Here is a 17,334-nt window from a genome sequence, read left to right as displayed (position 1 = left end):
TGGGCTGGGAAGGAGAGAGAAGTGGGGGGTGGGGCCAGAGTCTCCGAGGACTAAGATACTGGAGGGGTCAGGCGAGGCCAGCAGGGCGACCACCCTTATATTTCTGGCAGTCCCTCTAGACCCACACCTGCCTGTCTCCTAGGTGAGTTCTCGTCCCTCCCATCCCTAGGCTCTAGCCAGATTAGACTTCTCCCTGCCCATCCCGCCCCTCTCCCCCTCCTTCCTAACTAATCCTTGGGTTTCTAAATTCACTATAAATCCTTGGCCTCTAGCAGAAGTGCCTCAGGGAGCCTGTCTCGTGCTTTCCTCTCTCTTCCCCCAGCCCATTTTACATTCCCAATTTCTCCTCCCTCAGAGTTTCGGGAAGAAGTCTCGTTTAATATTCTGCATACAGTAGGAACTCAATAAATGTTTGGGAATGCAATGAGATGTACCGGAATCTGGAGTCAAAAGACCTACTTCATTCAGCAAATATTAAGTGCCTACTTAATATGGCTCTGGGGCGAAAATAAAAAGTGCACAATTCCTGCTCACAGGAGCTTGTGCTGTACATTTACCAGCTGTGTGACCCTGGTCGAGTCAATTAAATTCCCTCAGCTTCTGCTTTCTCATGTGTAAAATTCGGATTACAATAGCACCTAATTCACCGGTGTCCATATGGAATCTAACCCTCCTCCCCCCCCCAAATTTGTAGCCAACTTCAGGAGTCTCAGACTAACTATAGACCTTAAAGTAGTTTAAAGGGGGATGGCTAATCCCATCAGGTGTTAAGTATCTCTTTTTTTCCACCGGTTTCTCCCCTTAGGCCAAAGTCCCTTAAGAAGGTAGCCCAGCCCTTGGCTGGATCTTTCCCTTTTGTGTTCCTAGTGAAGCACCTGCCCCTCACTGTTATTCCTAACTGGGACTCAATCCATTTTTCTTTGTTACCATTGTAAAGCCAATCAACTGTCCTCTCTCATCCTCCGTCCCCAGTTCTCCTAAAAAGGTATTTAAGCTTCCCAACTTTAATGGCTCTTTGGAGTTTTTCATATAAAAGGTGACACTCGCAGGGGTCCGGGACCAGAGCACCAGAGTCTGGGGACTCTGTGAAGGAGACCTAATAATGCACATCCCCCTTTTTCCCTAATTAAAAAGTGTTTTTTTCTGACTATTTAATAGTTCTGTGTTTTTTCCAGTTTAATACAGGGTTGTTGTGAAGGCCAAATGAGACACTACATGTAAAGCTTCTTGCAAACTTTAAAGCATTAAGTAATATTAGCTTTTACCACCTCATGATTATAAGTATGTGAAATATGTAACTGAAACACCAGGGTGGTAGTAATGGGATATTGGTAGGTTCGAGGAATGGTTACTCGGGGCCAGTATCAGAAGATAGCACAGAGTTTGGGAAGACCCACAGGCTATAGGTGACAGGCTAACAAATACAGTCCAGGCAGAGGTAACAAACACAGGGGTGGTTTGGTTTATTAAAACTAGAGAAGGGAATTTGGATAATCTTATCTAATATTCATTAACTAACCCTCCCCAGCAAATCTACAGTTGTTCCCTTACAGGAAGCCTTCAGAGAGATTTTAGCTACGCTGTCCTTTACCTACCTGCCTGAAGTCCCAGTCTCTAATATAAATCAACTCCTCTAACCCAAATACCCCCTTGGATGGTAAAAGAGATATTAAGGTTGGAAGTTAAGCAGGAACAGGGCTCAGGGAGGGGTTCTCATGGACAGATGTCTTAGATGATTCAAGAAGCCCTATAGATGTATCAGTTCAGCCAGCAGGAAACAGGAAATCCCAGAAACAGGTATGATGAGATGATATAGCAAAAGTAAAGCCACAGGAGAGAAGCCAAGCTCACTAGGTCCACTCCAGGAGGCCAGACAAACCTCTAGGCTAACTGACTATTAGAAACAGCTCAGTCACTTCTACAGAATTCCAGAACCTTTCCTGCCTCTGCTCAAATCCTCTCTTTCTTTATAACATATGGCACAAAGGAGACAGTTAGGTGGCTCTGGACAGAGACCAGGACTAGAGACATCCTGAGCAAATCACTTAACCCTGATTACCTAGCCCTTGTGGCTTTCCTGTCTTTGAATTGATACTAGGACAGAAGGTAAGGTCTGTTGTTTTTTAAGTATGCTAGAAGGAAGTGAGTAAATGTGATAAGAAGGCTACCTAGAGAACCTGGCACTTAGACCTAGCCCTTCAATTGAAGAAAGGCAAAAATTCTGAGAAGCAGAGATGGGGAGAGAATGCATTCCAGTTATGGGAGTGGGAGATGGGAGAGACATGAGCGAACCTAGGGAGATCATAGCCCTTTGGGCTGGGGAAACATCAGTCTGATTTAGCTGGAAAATAGAGTGCCTAAAAGGGGAATCATATAAAATTAGTAACATAAATGTGGAGAAGTAGGTTTGAGGCAGATTGTGGAGAGTGAGGAATTTGTATGTTACCCTATAGTCAATAGGGAGCTACTGAAAGTTATTTTTAGCCAGGGAGTGATGGTCAAATTTGGCCCCATGGGAGATGGATTATCTTGGCATGGGTGTAATAGATTGGAAAAAGTGGGGAGGAGCAAAGAACTCAGTTAGGAGCCAAAAACATTTATCAGCCAAAAACATTTATCAAAAGCCAACTGTGTACCAAGGACCATAAACACAAATGAAAATATATATACATTATAAATCCAAGATTATGGGATAGGAGAGGAACTAGGCATGGGGAGAGGGGAGTAAATCTGGAAAGGCCTCCTGTAAGAGGTGGCATTTGAAAGAAAGCTAAGGATTCCAAGAGTGGGAGGTTAGGGGGGAGTGCCTTCTAGGCATGGAATGACAGTCTGTATAAACGGCAAAGCAGAAGACTGTAACAGGAATTTAACAAGTTGGACCATTGAGTGGGAGCCATAATGAAGGTAGAGGGATAGAGAGGATGTTACAGGATTTGGCAAATGATGAGATGAAATTATTCAAAGAAGTGGGAACAGCCCCATTCCAGCCCTGCCTCTGGCTAAAAATCCTCCACCTACAGGAAGCTTTTCCTGACTGCCCTAACTTCTAGTGCCTTCTCTTTGTTAATTCCAATTTATCCTGAATATAGCCAGTTTGTACCATTTTAGATTGTTATCATCTGCTTTTCTTCCTCATCTCAAGGGCTCAGTGCATGGTACATGTTTATGGACTGGCTCACTGACTAGCATGAGCAATATAACTGGGCAAGTCAAGTCAATTCAATTTCCATGTGAGTTTCCTCTTAAAAATGGAGGTTTCAATATTTGCGTGGCATACAGTAAAGTACAATAGAAAAAAACTCAAGCAAGCCTCTACTGAATGGCTGAATCAACTTGCTCCAGAAGAAGCCTGGAACTAGGCTCAGGCCACTTGGGTTCGAGTCCTTGCTTTGCCATTAATTAAATGCTGGCTGGAAAGGACTTTTCCGGCTTAGAGATTGTAGTTTCTAGTCCATCTCTCACGTTGCACTGTAGAAGACTGCTGGGGCGTCAGAAGCGGGCAAATAACCGGTCCGAGGTCACACTGAGACTAGCAAAACCGAAACTCGAACCCGGTTCTATAGTCTTAAGAGTGGGATTGGGAGAAGAGCGGGGCGGACTAGAGAGTCCTATCCAGTTCCCACTCACCCGGTGAGTCCCCCTCCTCCCGGCAGCCCTCCCTCCTAATTAACCTCCACTCCCACCCAGGAGCACAGAGCTCCATTTTCCCGCCCCTCTCGAACGTCTCTCTCCCAGTGTGTAGTTCAGAGGCCGCACAGCCCTCTGGGAATGAAGCCCCTTCCCCTGGGGGGGCGGGGGCAAAAGGGTTGCCATGGAGTCAGCAAGAAGCGTCCAGGGGGCAGGGGTTGCTTTGCTCGGGTGCCCAGGGTGCGGGGCTGCTCCTTTCCTGCCCGGGGGCTGGGGCGGGGAAAGGGGGCATTTAAACGTCCGCCCTGGGGCCCAGAAGGCAGTTGGTCCTGCGGGTGGGGCTGCCCCAAGCTCCTAGCTACCATGCGGCCCTGCTGGACCCGGCTGAGGCTCTTGCTGACCCTGGCCCTGGCCTTGGTCCTGGCTCTGAACTTAATTCTGTATCTGCTCTTCGTCCTGGCCCTAGAGAAACCCAGCCAGGAACCAAGGACTGGCCAGGAGCGCCAGGGCCACTTCATGGCTCCCATCTATGTCAACAGTTGGGCGGTGTTGCTGCCTGGGGGCAGGCAGGAGGCGGAGCGCTTAGCCCTCAAGTTCGGCTTTATCAACTTGGGGCAGGTAGGACTTCCGGGAACCTTTCTGGGGCTCTGGGCCCCCGTGCCACCCTCTTCACCCTTACCTGGGCCCAAATTGTAGCTTCCCAGCCTTCTCCAGGGCTACATCTCCCTTCCTCCCCTTCATCCCCAGGCACACTGTTTCCACCATTCACCCACTCTACAGCCCTTTCCATATACCTCAGATCCTCATCCACTACTGTCTCCTGGCAACAGTAGCACAAGCTCCTTCACATACCCTCATACTTGCCCATCCTCCCTGCTGGGCCCTGGCCAAGTGAATTAACAAACAAGTGAATTATTGAAAGATACTGTTCCTCAGCTTTAGAGAATTGAGGGTGAGAGATAAACTCAGCTGGGGAAAAATCTGGGACCTCAGGGAATTTTCAGAGATAAGAGAAAATTGTTCACAAATCCAGATGATCCTAGGTAGCCACTTCTGAAATGGTCCTGGACAAAAGAATCCCTGTAGCTGTAGGGGAGAGAGGAGCCAGGCTGCCTTTGCTTAGAAACAACTGGCCTTGGGGCAGCTATATAGCAAACTTTACTCGACCTAGAGTTGGAAGGACCTGGGTTCAGATGTGATCTCAGATACTTCCCAGCTGTGTGATCCTGGGCAAGTCACTTAACCCTCATTGCCTAGCCCTTATAGCTCTTCTGTCTTAGAATTAAGACTAAGTTGGAAGGAAGGAAGGAAGGAAGGAAGGAAGGAAAAAGAAAGGAAAAAGGGGAGGGGAGGAGGGGAAGAAAAGAGAAAGAGAGAAAAGAGAGAGGAAGATAGAAAAAGGAAGAGAAAGAAAGATAGAGAGGAAGATAAAGAAAAAACTGGACTTGGCTAAAGGAATGAGAATGCTGGCAGATATAGAGAAGGAAGATGTTGAGCTTGGTTTTAGAGACTATGAAGTATCAGTAGGACATCCAGGTGGAGTCTGATTGGAGTTCAAGAGAGAAACTGCTAAGAACTACAGCCCTTTTCCCAAGTTATTTTTTTGTTTTTTAGTAGCTCAGTAATGTCTAGCTCTTCATATCTCCATTTGAGTTTTTTTTTGCTAAAAATACTGGAGTATGTTTGTTTTTTTTTCAAGAGTGGTTTGTCATTTTCTTCTTCAGCTCAGTTTACAGATGAGGAAACTGAGGCAGGCCAACAGGGTCAAGTGACTTGCCTAGGGTCATATAGCTAAGAAGTATCTGAAGTATCCAACTCTTTGTGACCCTATTTGGGGTTTTCTTGGCAAAGATACTTGAGTGGTTTGCTATTTCCTTCTCCAGCTCATTTTATAGATGAACAAACTGAGGCAGGCCAATAGGGTTAAGTGACTTGCTGAGAGTCTATCAACTGCCCCTCCCAAGTTATTACTCCTTTTTATTCACTATATTCCAGATGACCTGGACTGCCAGCTCTTCCACCAGAGCAAATGGGCTGTCTACCACCTTCCTGAGTCTGTTTTAGGATCACAGATATAGAGCTGAAAAGAACCAATGAATAATAAATGTTACAGGGAAGGAAACTGAGCCCCAGACAAGGATGTGGTTTACCTAATAATAAACTTCAGAGGCAAGATTAAAACTCTGGGGGCACCTAGGTGGCTCAATGGATAGAGAGCCAGGCCTAGAGATAAGAGGTCCTGGGTTCAAATCTGTCCTCAGATACTTCCTAGCTGTGTGACCTTGGGCAAATCCCTTAACCTTTGCCCAAACTGCCTAGTCCTTGTCACTCTTTTTTCTTAGAATGGATACTAAGGCAGGTTAAAAAAAATAATTTTTAAAATTAAAACATGTTTAATTAAATAAATAAAAAACATTTAAATTTCCTTTAGCATCACTCTATTTCTAGCCTAGCCTTTGAAAGTAAAGGTTTTTAAAACAGATTTAAACTCAGATCCTCTGACTCCAGAGCTAGTACACTTTGTATAATTCTCCTATCTGCATGGCAGTGAATAGAGAAATCTATGCCCCACCTGTATCCCAACTCCCCTCTGCCTCTGCAAATTTGGCAATGCTCACACCTACGGAAGGCTGAAAAGTATTCCCCCATGTGTTTGCTATCCCTTGAAGCTCCATTATTAATGCTAATACTTGCAAGTTGACTGCTTGATACATTAAAAGATAAATATTTATAGGACAGGGGAATTTTCTGGCACTGAAAAAATAACAGTGTTTGAAAGACAAAAAGAAAAGATAATGGAAGGCATGGAAGTAGAAGGAGTTGCCAAAGGATGGAGAAGAGGAGGTGGAGGATGGAGGCTTCAGGGATTTCTGTGGTGAAGGTCAGAAGACAAGTGGAAACAGAGGAGCTCTGTGTGAAAGTAGAACTCAAGTAGGATTTGGAGTCATAGACATTAGTGTTAGCAAGTCACGACTTTGGTGAGAGGGTAGCTAGGGGAACTCTTTCCGGCATTTAAAAACTCCCCTGTATCTTACACCTTTTTCTCTTGTAATCCCAGAAACATGACTCCCCCAGTAGGCATCACACCCCTAGCTCCATTCTAGGACTAAAAGGACTCTGCCTCATGTCCATTAATATGCTGGGGATGGGGTGAGATCTCCCTTGCCACTTGCAGAACCAACTTCTTTAGGCATCCATCACTCGGGGAGTTCTGTAGAACCCTTCTATGTTCAGTCCACAAGCTTTTATTAAGCCCATATACTCATCAGCAGGACAGGAGGAGGAACTAGGTGGCTCAGTGGATAGCCCTGGAGTCAAGAAAACTCGAGTTCAAATGTGACCTAAGACACTTACTAGCTATGTAACCCTGGGCTGGTGTATTGATGTCCTCCATGTTCCCTCACACTCCTTTGATGTTTGTTTAATCCTCTTTGACTCACCCAACTGTGAAAATTAGGAAAAACATTGTCCCAGAACTGCACACATTTCTTTGCACTGTCTTATCACTATTCCTTTCAATGAATATCAATTAACTTTTTTAAAAGCAAGAAAAAAACAAACGTAATTTAACTTCCAGGCAAGTCATCCACCAAAGGAAGGAAATGGCAAACCACTCCAGTATCTTTGCCAAAAAAATCCCATTGGACAGTATAATCCGTGGGATCATGAACGGTGCCACAGGATTGAATAGTAATGATCAGTAACAACAGTCTCCCCTAAAGTCCCTTCTTGGAGATTTTCCTAGTTCTTCTATCCCAGTGCCTTCCCTCCTTGTACTGCCTCCAACTTTTTTTCTGTTTCCAGCTTGTTTGTGCATAATTGTTTCATACTGATTCCAGGAGACTGTGAACTCCTCAAGGGCAAGGGATATATTTTTTTAAAAAGCTAAGCACATGATATAGAAAGAAAAGCAAAAACAGTCCCCGCCCTCTAGGAGCCTACATTCTAATGGGAAAGACAGCATGGGAAATAATTAGATACTTACTAGATACAGTGGATAAAAGGTATCTAGGAAGTGGCATTTGAGTCAGGAAGACCTGAGCTCAAATCTGGCCTCGGACATTGGCAAGTCACAACCCTATTGGCCTCAGTTTCCTCTGTCAAGTGGGCTGGAGAAGGAAATGGCAAACCACCCCAATATCTTTGCCAAGAAAACTCCAAATGAGATCATGAAGAGTGAGACATGACTGAACCACAACACAACTACAACGAGGGGAGCTAGGGATTCTGAGCAGTGGAGGTGAGAAGGGAAGGCATTCAGACAGGGGAAGATAGCCTTATAGCAGTGCAAAGAAGAGATGGAGTGTGGGGTGTGAGTCTAGCCTAGCACATGGCACACAGTAGACATTTAATAAACATTTATTGATTGGTTGAAAAGTTTCAAGTGGGCCTGTCTGGACTCTGAAGAGTTTGTGAGGAGGACTAATACCCCTCCTTCCTTTCCTAGCTAGTGTCCTTGAGAAAGCTCGTGTCCTTTCCTTTGTCTGTCATCTTAACTTTCGGTAATTGGACATCTGACCTCATCATTTATCCAAAATTGCTCTCCTAAGTTCCTAATGATTTCTTAATTGCCAAATCGAATAGACTTTTCTTGATTCCCCTTCTTTTGGACCTCTCTGCAGGCTTTAATCCCATCCATTACCCTCTTCTGGCTCTCCTATTTCTCTGATTGCTCTTTCTCCATCTCCTTTGATGGATTTTCAACCAGCTCATTCTTGGTAGGGTGCTCCCCTCCCAAGGCTCTGTCCTGGATTCTCTTCTCTCTGTATTATTTGTGTACTTGTCAATCTTAGTAGCTCCCATGGGTTGATTCATTTATTATCTTTATGCTGAGGATTCCCAGATTTGTTTATCTGACTCTGACATCTCTCTGCTGACATCCAGTCTTACTCTCCAACTGCCTATTAGATATCTCAAACAGGATGTCCCATAGACACCTGAAACTCCACATGCCCAAAACCAAATACATTGCTGTCATGGATTCCATTATTTGCTTAGTTATCTAGGCTGGAAACTTAGATATAATTTGTGACTTCTTACTCTCTTTCATCCCTGCCCCCTCTCCCCCGTACCCAATTTTTTACCTAATCCTCTTGATTCTGCCTCTATAACTTGTCTATATTATCCCACTAACATTGCTAACACACTACCTTCTGGTCTCTCCCCACTCCAGTCCATCTTCCATTCAGCTATCAAAGTAAGTGACTTTCCTAAAATTCATGTCAAATCATGTCACACAACATCCTCTCCCGCCCCTTCAATCATCTCCAGTGGCTCCCTATTCTAGGATCAAATATAAAATCTTCTGGTTGTTTTTTTTTTTTAACCCTCACCTTCAGTCTTAGAATATACTCTGTGTTATTGGTTCCAAGGCAGAAGAGTGGTAAGGACTAGGCAATGGAGGTTAAGTGACTTGCCCAAGGTCACACAGCTAGGAGGTGTCTGAGGTCAGATTTGAACCCAGGACCTCCTATCTCTGGGCCTCGTTCTCAATCCACTCAGATTCCCAGCTGCCTCCTTCTGTTTGTTGTTGGCTTTTTTTTTTTTCAGGTTTAATTTATTTTATTTCTTTTAGAAAATTTTCCATCCCCTTCACCCCCCCCAAACACCTCCCCCCATAGCAGATGAGCATTTCCACTGGTTTTAACATGTATCATCAAATCAAGACTTATTTACATATTATTGATAGTTATATTGGTGTAGTCGTTTTGAGTCTGCATCAACCCATGCGTTCAAGCAGTTGTTTTTCTTCTGTGTTTCCACTCCTGTAGTTCTTCCTCTGAATGTGGGTAATGTTCTTTTCCATAAATCCCTCAGAATTGTTCTGGGTCATTGCACTGCTGCTAGTACAGAAGTTCATTACATTCGATTTTACCACAATGTATTGGTCTCTGTACAATGTTCTTCTGGCTCTGCTCCTTTCGCTCTGCATCAATTCCTGGAGGTCTTTCCAGTTCACATGGAATTCCTCCAGTTCATTATTCCTTTCAGCACTATAGTATTCCATCACCAGCATATACTACAATTTGTTCAGCCATTCCCCAATTGAAGGGCATACCCTCATTTTTCAGTTTTTTACTACCGTTTTTTACTACCAGCTATAAATATTTTTGTACAAGTCTGTTTATCTATGATCTCTTTGGGGTACAAACCCAGCAATGGTATGGCTGGATCAAAGGGCAGGCATTTTTTTATAGCCCTTTGAGCATGGTTCCAAATTGCCATCCAGAATGGTTGGATCAGTTCATGCTCAACCAGCAATGCATTAATGTCCCAGTTTTGCCACATCCCCTCCTGGGGTTTTGTTCCTGGAAGAACAAAAGATCAAGAATATCAAGGGAAATAATGAAAAAAAAATGTGAAGGAAGGTGGCCTAGCAGTACCAGATATTAAGCTATACTATATAAGGCAGTGAGTCATCAAAATAATATGGTACTGGCTAAGAGACAGAAGGGAAGATCAGTGGAATAGACTTGGGGTAAGTGATGTCAGCAAGATAGTGTATGATAAACCCAAAGAGCCCAACTTTTGGGACAAAAATACACTATTCCACAAAAACTGTTGGGAAATTTGGAAAACAATATGGGAGAGATTAGGTCTAGATCAACATCTCACACCCTACACCAAGATAAATTCAGAATGGGTGAACGACTTGAATATAAAGAAGGAAACTATAAGAAAATTAGGTGAACACAGAATAGTATACTTGTCAGATCTCTGGGAAAGGAAAGATTTTAAAACAATGCAAGTGTTAGGAAAAATTACAAAATATAAAATAAATAATTTTGATTACATTAAATTAAAAAGGTTTTGTACAAACAAACTGCAACCAAAATCAGAAGGGAAACAACAAACTGGGGGAAAAATCTTTATAACAAAAAATTCTGACAGAGGTCTACTTACTCAAATGTACAAGGAGCTAAATCAATCGCATAAAAAAAATCAAGCCATTCCCCAATCTATAAATGGGCAAGGAACATGAATAGGCAATTTTCAGATAAAGAAATCAAAACTATCAATAAGCACAAGAGAAAGTGTTCTAAGTCTCTAATAATTGGAGAAATGCAAATCAAAACAACTCTGAGGTACCACCTCACACCTAGCAGATTGGCTAAAATGATAGCAGGGGAGCGTAATGAATGTTTGGTTTTTAGAACTCTTGACCCTTTCATCCCTTTCTGGTCTTATTACATTTTACTCCTCTCCAGATGTTCCATGACCCATCGATGCTGGTTTCCTGGCTATTCCTCCAAAGAGATACTCCATCGCCAAACTCCTGACATTTTCATTGATTGTCCCTTATGATTGGCACTCTGTCCCTCTTCATCTTCACCTATTGACTTTCTTTCAGTCTCACCTAAAGTCCCACCTCCTTGAAGATTTTCCTAGTTCTTCTATCCTAGTGCCTTCCCTCCTTGTACCGCCTCCAACTTTTTCCTGTTTCTAGCTTGTTTGTGCATAATTGTTTCATACTGATTCCAGGAGACTATGAATTCCTCAAGGGCAAGGAATATATTTTAGAAAAATTTTTTTAAACTCTTACTTTTTGTCTTAGAATCAATATGATAAATTGTCTGAGGCAGAAGAGTGACTAGGCAATGGGGGTCAAGTGACTTGCCCAGGGTCACATAGCTGGGAAGTGTCTGAATCCAGATTTGAACCCAGGACCTCCCAACTCTGGGCCTAGCTCTCAATCCACTCAGCCACCCAACTGCCCCTGAATATTTTTTTGTCTTTCTTTGTATCTCTATCCCATAACACAGTGCCTGGTACATTTGTCCAGTCATCGTTTCAGTCCTGCCTGATTCTTCATGACCCTATTTGGGGTTTTCTTAGCAGACATACTGGAGTAGTTTGCCCTTTCCTTCTCCAGCTCATCTGACAGATGAGGGACAGAGGCAAAGATGGCTAAGTGATTTGCCCATGTGCACCCATCTAGTCTGAGGCCAGATTTGAACTCATGAAGATGGGTCTTCTTGATTCTAAGCCCAGTGCTCTATCCACTGCTCCACCTCACTGCCTGCCTGGCACATAGCATGCACTTAGTAAGTGCTTCTTGAATTGATCTGGAAATGTAGGTCAGATTCAGATTTTTCAGTACCAAACAGAGGAATTGTATCTGATCTTTGAAGCAATAAAACTGTGGAGCAGATATTCTTAAGCCCAGGGCCTCTGAGCTTCGTTTTGCTTTCATATTTTGCTATTTTCCAATATAATTGGTTTCTTTTGTTATCATACAAATTTTATTTTATTCATTTAAAAACATTATTCTAACCTATATCAGATTGTTTGCTGCCTGCAGTGGGGTGGGGCTAAAGTTAAGGAAGGAGGGAAAGAATTTGGATTGCAAAAGATCAGAAAGCTATTGTTAAAAAATCCTTTCTACCTGTAATGGAAAAAAAATAATAAAGGGAATGAGTTGGTTGGAAGAAATAAAGAAAGAAAGAAAGAAAGAAAGAAAGATAAAAAAACATTCTTTTGAGGAGTCCAGAGGTTTCACCAAGCCTGCCAAAGGGATCTATGATAGAAAAAGAACTCGAAGAACCCTGGGACTAGAGACTTCTGGGCAAGGAAGTAAATATGGAAAACCTCATGCTTTGGGAATGTCATTTTGGCATCTGTGTGGATGGATATGAGTTACATGGGTGGCTGCATGATACATAGAAGAAGAGAGAGATTTGAGACAGGAAAGCCTATTAGGAAGCTATTGTGATGAGTCCAGACAAGAAGTAATGAAAGTTTGAAGGGGAGGGTAGTAGTGGTATAAGTGAAACATTTTTTCTTGAGACCTAATTTGAGACATGTTACGGATGTAGAAAGTGAAGGGAGAAAAGGGTCTTTATTCTTGGAGGAAGGGGTAAAGGAGAATGAAGAGTCAAGGATAACTGCAGTTGTGAACCCAGAAAGGACAATAGTGCCTTCCAATAGAAATGGGCAAATTAAGAAGAGTAGATTCTGGGGAAGAGAGAAAAAGTCCCATTTTGGTCACGTTGAACTCTAGATACCTTTGGACTCCAGCAGGCAGTTGAAGAGGCTGGGCTTACATCTAAAAGAGAGACCAGGCAGGTTCTAGACATGTGGGAGTCTTTGGCATAGAGATGATTATTGAACTTGTGGGAGCCTGAAGAGGTCATGAAGTGAGATGGCTCAGGATAGAAATTAGAGCACAGGACGCCCATGTCTTCATGGATGATGGCTGAGAACACCAAGAAGGAAAATCCAGATCAGAGGAGAAAAAGAGAGCATTTTCCTGAAAACAAGAGTATTCTGGGTAGAGCAAATGATCGATCGTGTCAGAAGCTGCCCAGAGGTTAAAAAGGATGAGGATTGGGAAAAGATCATCAGAAATCAGTAGTAACTTTGGAGGGAGCAGTTTCAGTTGAGTGATGAGGTTAGAAGCCCAATTGCCAAGTGCTGAGAAGTAAGAAGAAGAGAGAAAATGTGTGCAGACAGCCTTCTCTGGAGTAAGCTGTGAAAGAGAGGAGAGATATATAGGACAATGACTGGTTAGGATGATAAGATCTAAAGGGGATTTTTAAAAAAAATTTAATTGATTTAGAAGATTTTCCCATGGTTACATGATTTATGTTCTTTCCCTCCCCTCCAGTAGCCAAAGCACAATTCCACTGGGTTTTACATGTATCATTGATCAAGATCTATTTCCATATTATTAATATTTGCACTAGGGTGATCATAAATGGGATATTTTAAGGACAGGGAAAATGTGGAAAATTGTACACAGCAGGGAAGGAAATGATGAATATGATATGACATTTCTATATTCAAAGAAGGCCAGAAAATGGATATTACACATGTGAAACCACAAATCCACTATACTTGTTTCTTTTAACACAATTATCCTTTCCACATTGAGGTCATTAGAGACATGGCACTCTCAGGATCTGGAAAATCTGTGTAAAATTTTTGGACTTCCCTTCATATCAGAAAAACCTGAATTTTTTTCTTTTTCTTTTATGGGGTATTCACAGAACCTTTCTTTTATTGGATGTTCACCTTATGAGGTGTAAATTTTGGATTCATTGCTCATTTCTGAGTTTCTAAATGTTTTCTGTGTCATTTGCTAGCCATTGTTATGTCATCTGCAGCTTCCACAAAACTCCTCCCAAATTTCCATTTAACTTCTTATGCTGATGCATGGTATATCAAAAATCTGAGGGGGAAAGTCACGCCGTAGAAGGGATAACTATTTAAATTTAATATGGTAGTACTGTCATTGCCCTGCTTGTCTATGTGACCCTCTGAACCCTGCTCTGGTTTCTTCTGTCCAGTTTTTGTTTCATGATATTCTTTTCTTTCATCTCTTTTTTTTCCCCCCATCATTATCATTCTCCATCACTCTCCCCAACCCAAATAAAAGTCTTCCCTTGTAACAAAGTGTAGTTGAGAAAATGGATTTGGGCTAAACCTATTCTTCTTCCTAACCGTGACCTCCTCTAGTCCCCCTAGCCCTTAGTGCTCTCCCTTACTCTAATTTCACTTTCTTCCCTTCCTAGATCTTGACCAAATAGTTAACCAGTCCAACCTTATACAGTCCACTAGTCCTGTAGGTACTCATAGCCTGCCCAGCCTTAGCCCCGGGTTGCCCCTGCCATCTTTCTCTTCCACTTTTACTTCTGTGCTGTCGAATGATATTAGAAGAAATCACTCAACCAGGGCTGACTGGGCTCACTAAAAAAGCATTTTCTCTAATTTTCATTGGGCCTTTTATTCTTTCCCTAACCAATTTCATTTTTGAATTCCCTAAAGTTGCTCTTCTAAACTGTCTCTTCTCTCTTCATCTTTTTTTTTTTTTTTTAAATTCCTTAGCTTCTGTTTTAGAACTGATTCAAAGTATGGGTTCCAAGGCAGAAGAGCAATAAGGGCAGGCCATTAGGGTTAAGTGACTTGCCCAGGGTCACACAACTAGGAAATTTGAACCCAGGACCTCCAAAGAAGCCTGATCCTCTATTGGGTAAGCCATCTACTAGCCCCTTTATTTCTCCTTCAGGAGGTGAGTAGCATGCTTCACCATCGGATTCTCTGGAATCCAATTGGTTGGTCAGAGTTCTTAAGTCTTTCAAAGTTATTTGTCTTTACATTATGGCATTGTATAAATTATTCTCCTGGTTCTGCTCTTTTCACTCTGCATCAGTTCCTATGAAACCATCCCTTTTATCAATTCTTATAAGAAAATAGTATTTCATTTCACTCACATATTGCTATATTATGCCAAAATGTGTTCAACTATTCCCCAGTTGATAGATATCTCCATTTCTAGTTCTTTGACACCACAGAAAGAGCCATCATCAAGATTTTTGTATGTCAGGCCTTTTCCTTTGATCTCTTTGGGACACATGCTTTGAAGTGATTATATATAATATATATATATATATATGTATATATATATTTAAACACTCATCTTCTGTCTTATAATCAATACTGTGCATTGGTCCCAAGGCAGAAGAGGGGGGTAAGGGCTAGGCAGTGGAGGTAAAGTGACTTGTCCAGGGTCACACAGCTAGGAAGTGTCTGAATACAGATTTGAACCCAGGACCTCCCATCTCTAGGCCTGGCTCTCAATCCACTGAGCCACCCAGCTGCCTCCCAAACTGATGTTCTGCCTTGGAACTAATACATATTATTGATTCTAAGACAGAAGGTAAGGGTTTAAAAAAAAAAAAAGTGAATGAGTATCCAGGAAGTGGGGGAATGTCTCTCCAGCTACATCTGCTCTCCTCCACCTCCAGCTTTCACCTGAGTTTCCTCCTTGATGTCCTGCTGGCATCCCATTGTAATCCATCGTCTTCCCCACGAACTTGCCTCTTCTCCAGGCTTCATTACGTCCTCCCCGTCCCCTGAGCTGGAAACCTCAGAGTGCTCTTTGCCCGGCATCATCCTCCAGCATTTAGATAGTGGCTAAGTCCTGGAGATCTTTCTCTCCACCTCTTCTCCCTGGTTGCATGGCTGCCATCTTAGTGCCATCATCAGGTTGTCTTCGCCTCCCACCCAAGGTTTTGTGGCGCCTCCCTTCGTGCTATCTCATTGCTTCCCTCCCATCTGGTCTTCCATGGAGCTGCCCAACATCCTCTAAATGCACGGATCCGATGGAGTCACTCCCTTGCTCTAAAGCCTTTAGTGCCTCCTTGTGGCCCAAACATCAGACACACATACCTTTCTTAGCCTGAAATTCTTTAGGCAGATCTACAGTCTGGCCCAGTCTGTCTTTCCAGCCTTATGTAAATTAAAAAAAAAAAAATTAAAACTTTCTTTCGGTCTTAGAATCAACAAAAATCCTTTCATTCCAAGGCAGAAGAAGCACTATTGGGATGATGATGATTATTATTGGTAATTGGGATTAAATGACTTGCCCAGGGTCACACAGCTAGGAAGCCAGATTTGAACCCAGAACCTTTCATCTTCAGGCCTGGCTCTCTATCCACTGAGCCACCTTGCTGCCCCCAGCCTTATTTCATAGGACTCTTTTTTGTACACTTGCTGTTTTAGTCCAAGTGAATTATTGGCTGGTCTTTGAAGGCCATCCATCTAGTTTTCCAACCCCTTCATTTTACAGAGGAGGAAACTGAGGCAGAGATTGTGATTTGCTTTTTATAATTCTTATCTCCCCTAGAGGCTCAAGTCAGTGCCTGGGTGTCCTTGAGCAAATCCTTTTTACCCCTTCTGGCCTTCATCTTCTCCGCCTGCAAAATGAGAGGTTTGGAGCAAGACCCCTTCTAGTGTTAGATCCAATGAGCCTTCTTCCATCCAGCTTTAAAGCATTCTCTCAGCCACCCAGTTTCCTAAGGCGCTTTGCCTGGATCTCTCCTCTGCCCCCTCGTCTCCCTCTGCCTTGTTTCATACTTACCTGTGTATGGGAGGATATCCCAGTTAGTAAGATATTAGCTTCTTAAAGGCAAAGACCAGGTGTTTTTTTTGTTTGTTTGTTTTGTTTTGTTTTTATCTTTGTTCCTACAGTGCCTAGAACTGAGTAGAGAGTTAAGAAATATTTATTGAACTAAAGTGTGTGGGTGCATGCATGCATTAACCCAGCCACCTCACCCCCATGGGCTCCTCATCTCCTATACACAGACACCCACAGCTCCCTCCTGGGCACATCTGGAGGCCCAGAAGGCCCCTCCATATGGAACGGCTTTCCAGAAACACATGGCTCTGACTTCATTATTTACTTGACAGCATCACCCCCGCCTGTAAGCTCAGAAATAGATACATACAACTCACACACAGCCTCGCTCAGCTGTTTCCTATTGCTTCCTCACCCTGATTTTCTCTTTCCCTCCCTCTGACCCCCCCATACCCAGTCCCAGAGAAATAGCAACCCCCCAACTCCTAGGCAGTCAGTGGAACTCGCTGCTGGGTGCCCAAGCAGAATCCCAGCCTGGCTGGGGAAGGGAACCAATGGAAGGGATCACCCTCAGAAAGCTGGGCTCCTTAGCACAGGTTAGGCTCCAGGAGGTGCAGAGTAATGTCCCAGGGGGCGAGGGGGATGCTGGGCTGCCTTTCACTGCCATGATGCCCAGAGGAGCTATTCCCCAAGCCCCAGCTCCTTTGGTCCTGTGGCTGAGCCTTTTTCCTTGCAGGTCATCCAAGGCCGGCATTATTACCACTTCCAGCACCGGGGGGTGGCTTCGAGAGCTCTCAGCCAGCATTGGGGGCACAGCCTGAGGCTGAAGAAAGACCCTAAGGTGAGTT

At 43.3% G+C, this 17,334-nt stretch overlaps 1 protein-coding gene across 1 annotated transcript in view; it reads left to right on the top strand.

The window, feature by feature from the left end:
- The first annotated feature begins 3,990 nt into the window (after positions 1–3,990).
- Positions 3,991–17,334, top strand: part of PCSK4 (proprotein convertase subtilisin/kexin type 4) — a 34,596-nt gene continuing 21,252 nt past the window's right edge. Inside the window, exons 1-3 of the mRNA XM_044685343.1 lie at positions 3,991–4,050; positions 4,126–4,245; positions 17,223–17,327. Of these exons, the coding sequence (XP_044541278.1) occupies positions 3,991–4,050; positions 4,126–4,245; positions 17,223–17,327 (285 nt within the window). The remainder of the gene's footprint in view (positions 4,051–4,125; positions 4,246–17,222; positions 17,328–17,334) is intronic.

The sequence above is a fragment of the Gracilinanus agilis genome, chromosome 1, assembly GCF_016433145.1.
Source record: "Gracilinanus agilis isolate LMUSP501 chromosome 1, AgileGrace, whole genome shotgun sequence".
NCBI classification, from domain to species: Eukaryota; Metazoa; Chordata; class Mammalia; order Didelphimorphia; family Didelphidae; genus Gracilinanus; species Gracilinanus agilis.
The sequence above is the reverse complement of the archived record's forward strand: the minus strand, read 5'-3'. Positions and strand labels throughout refer to the sequence as shown.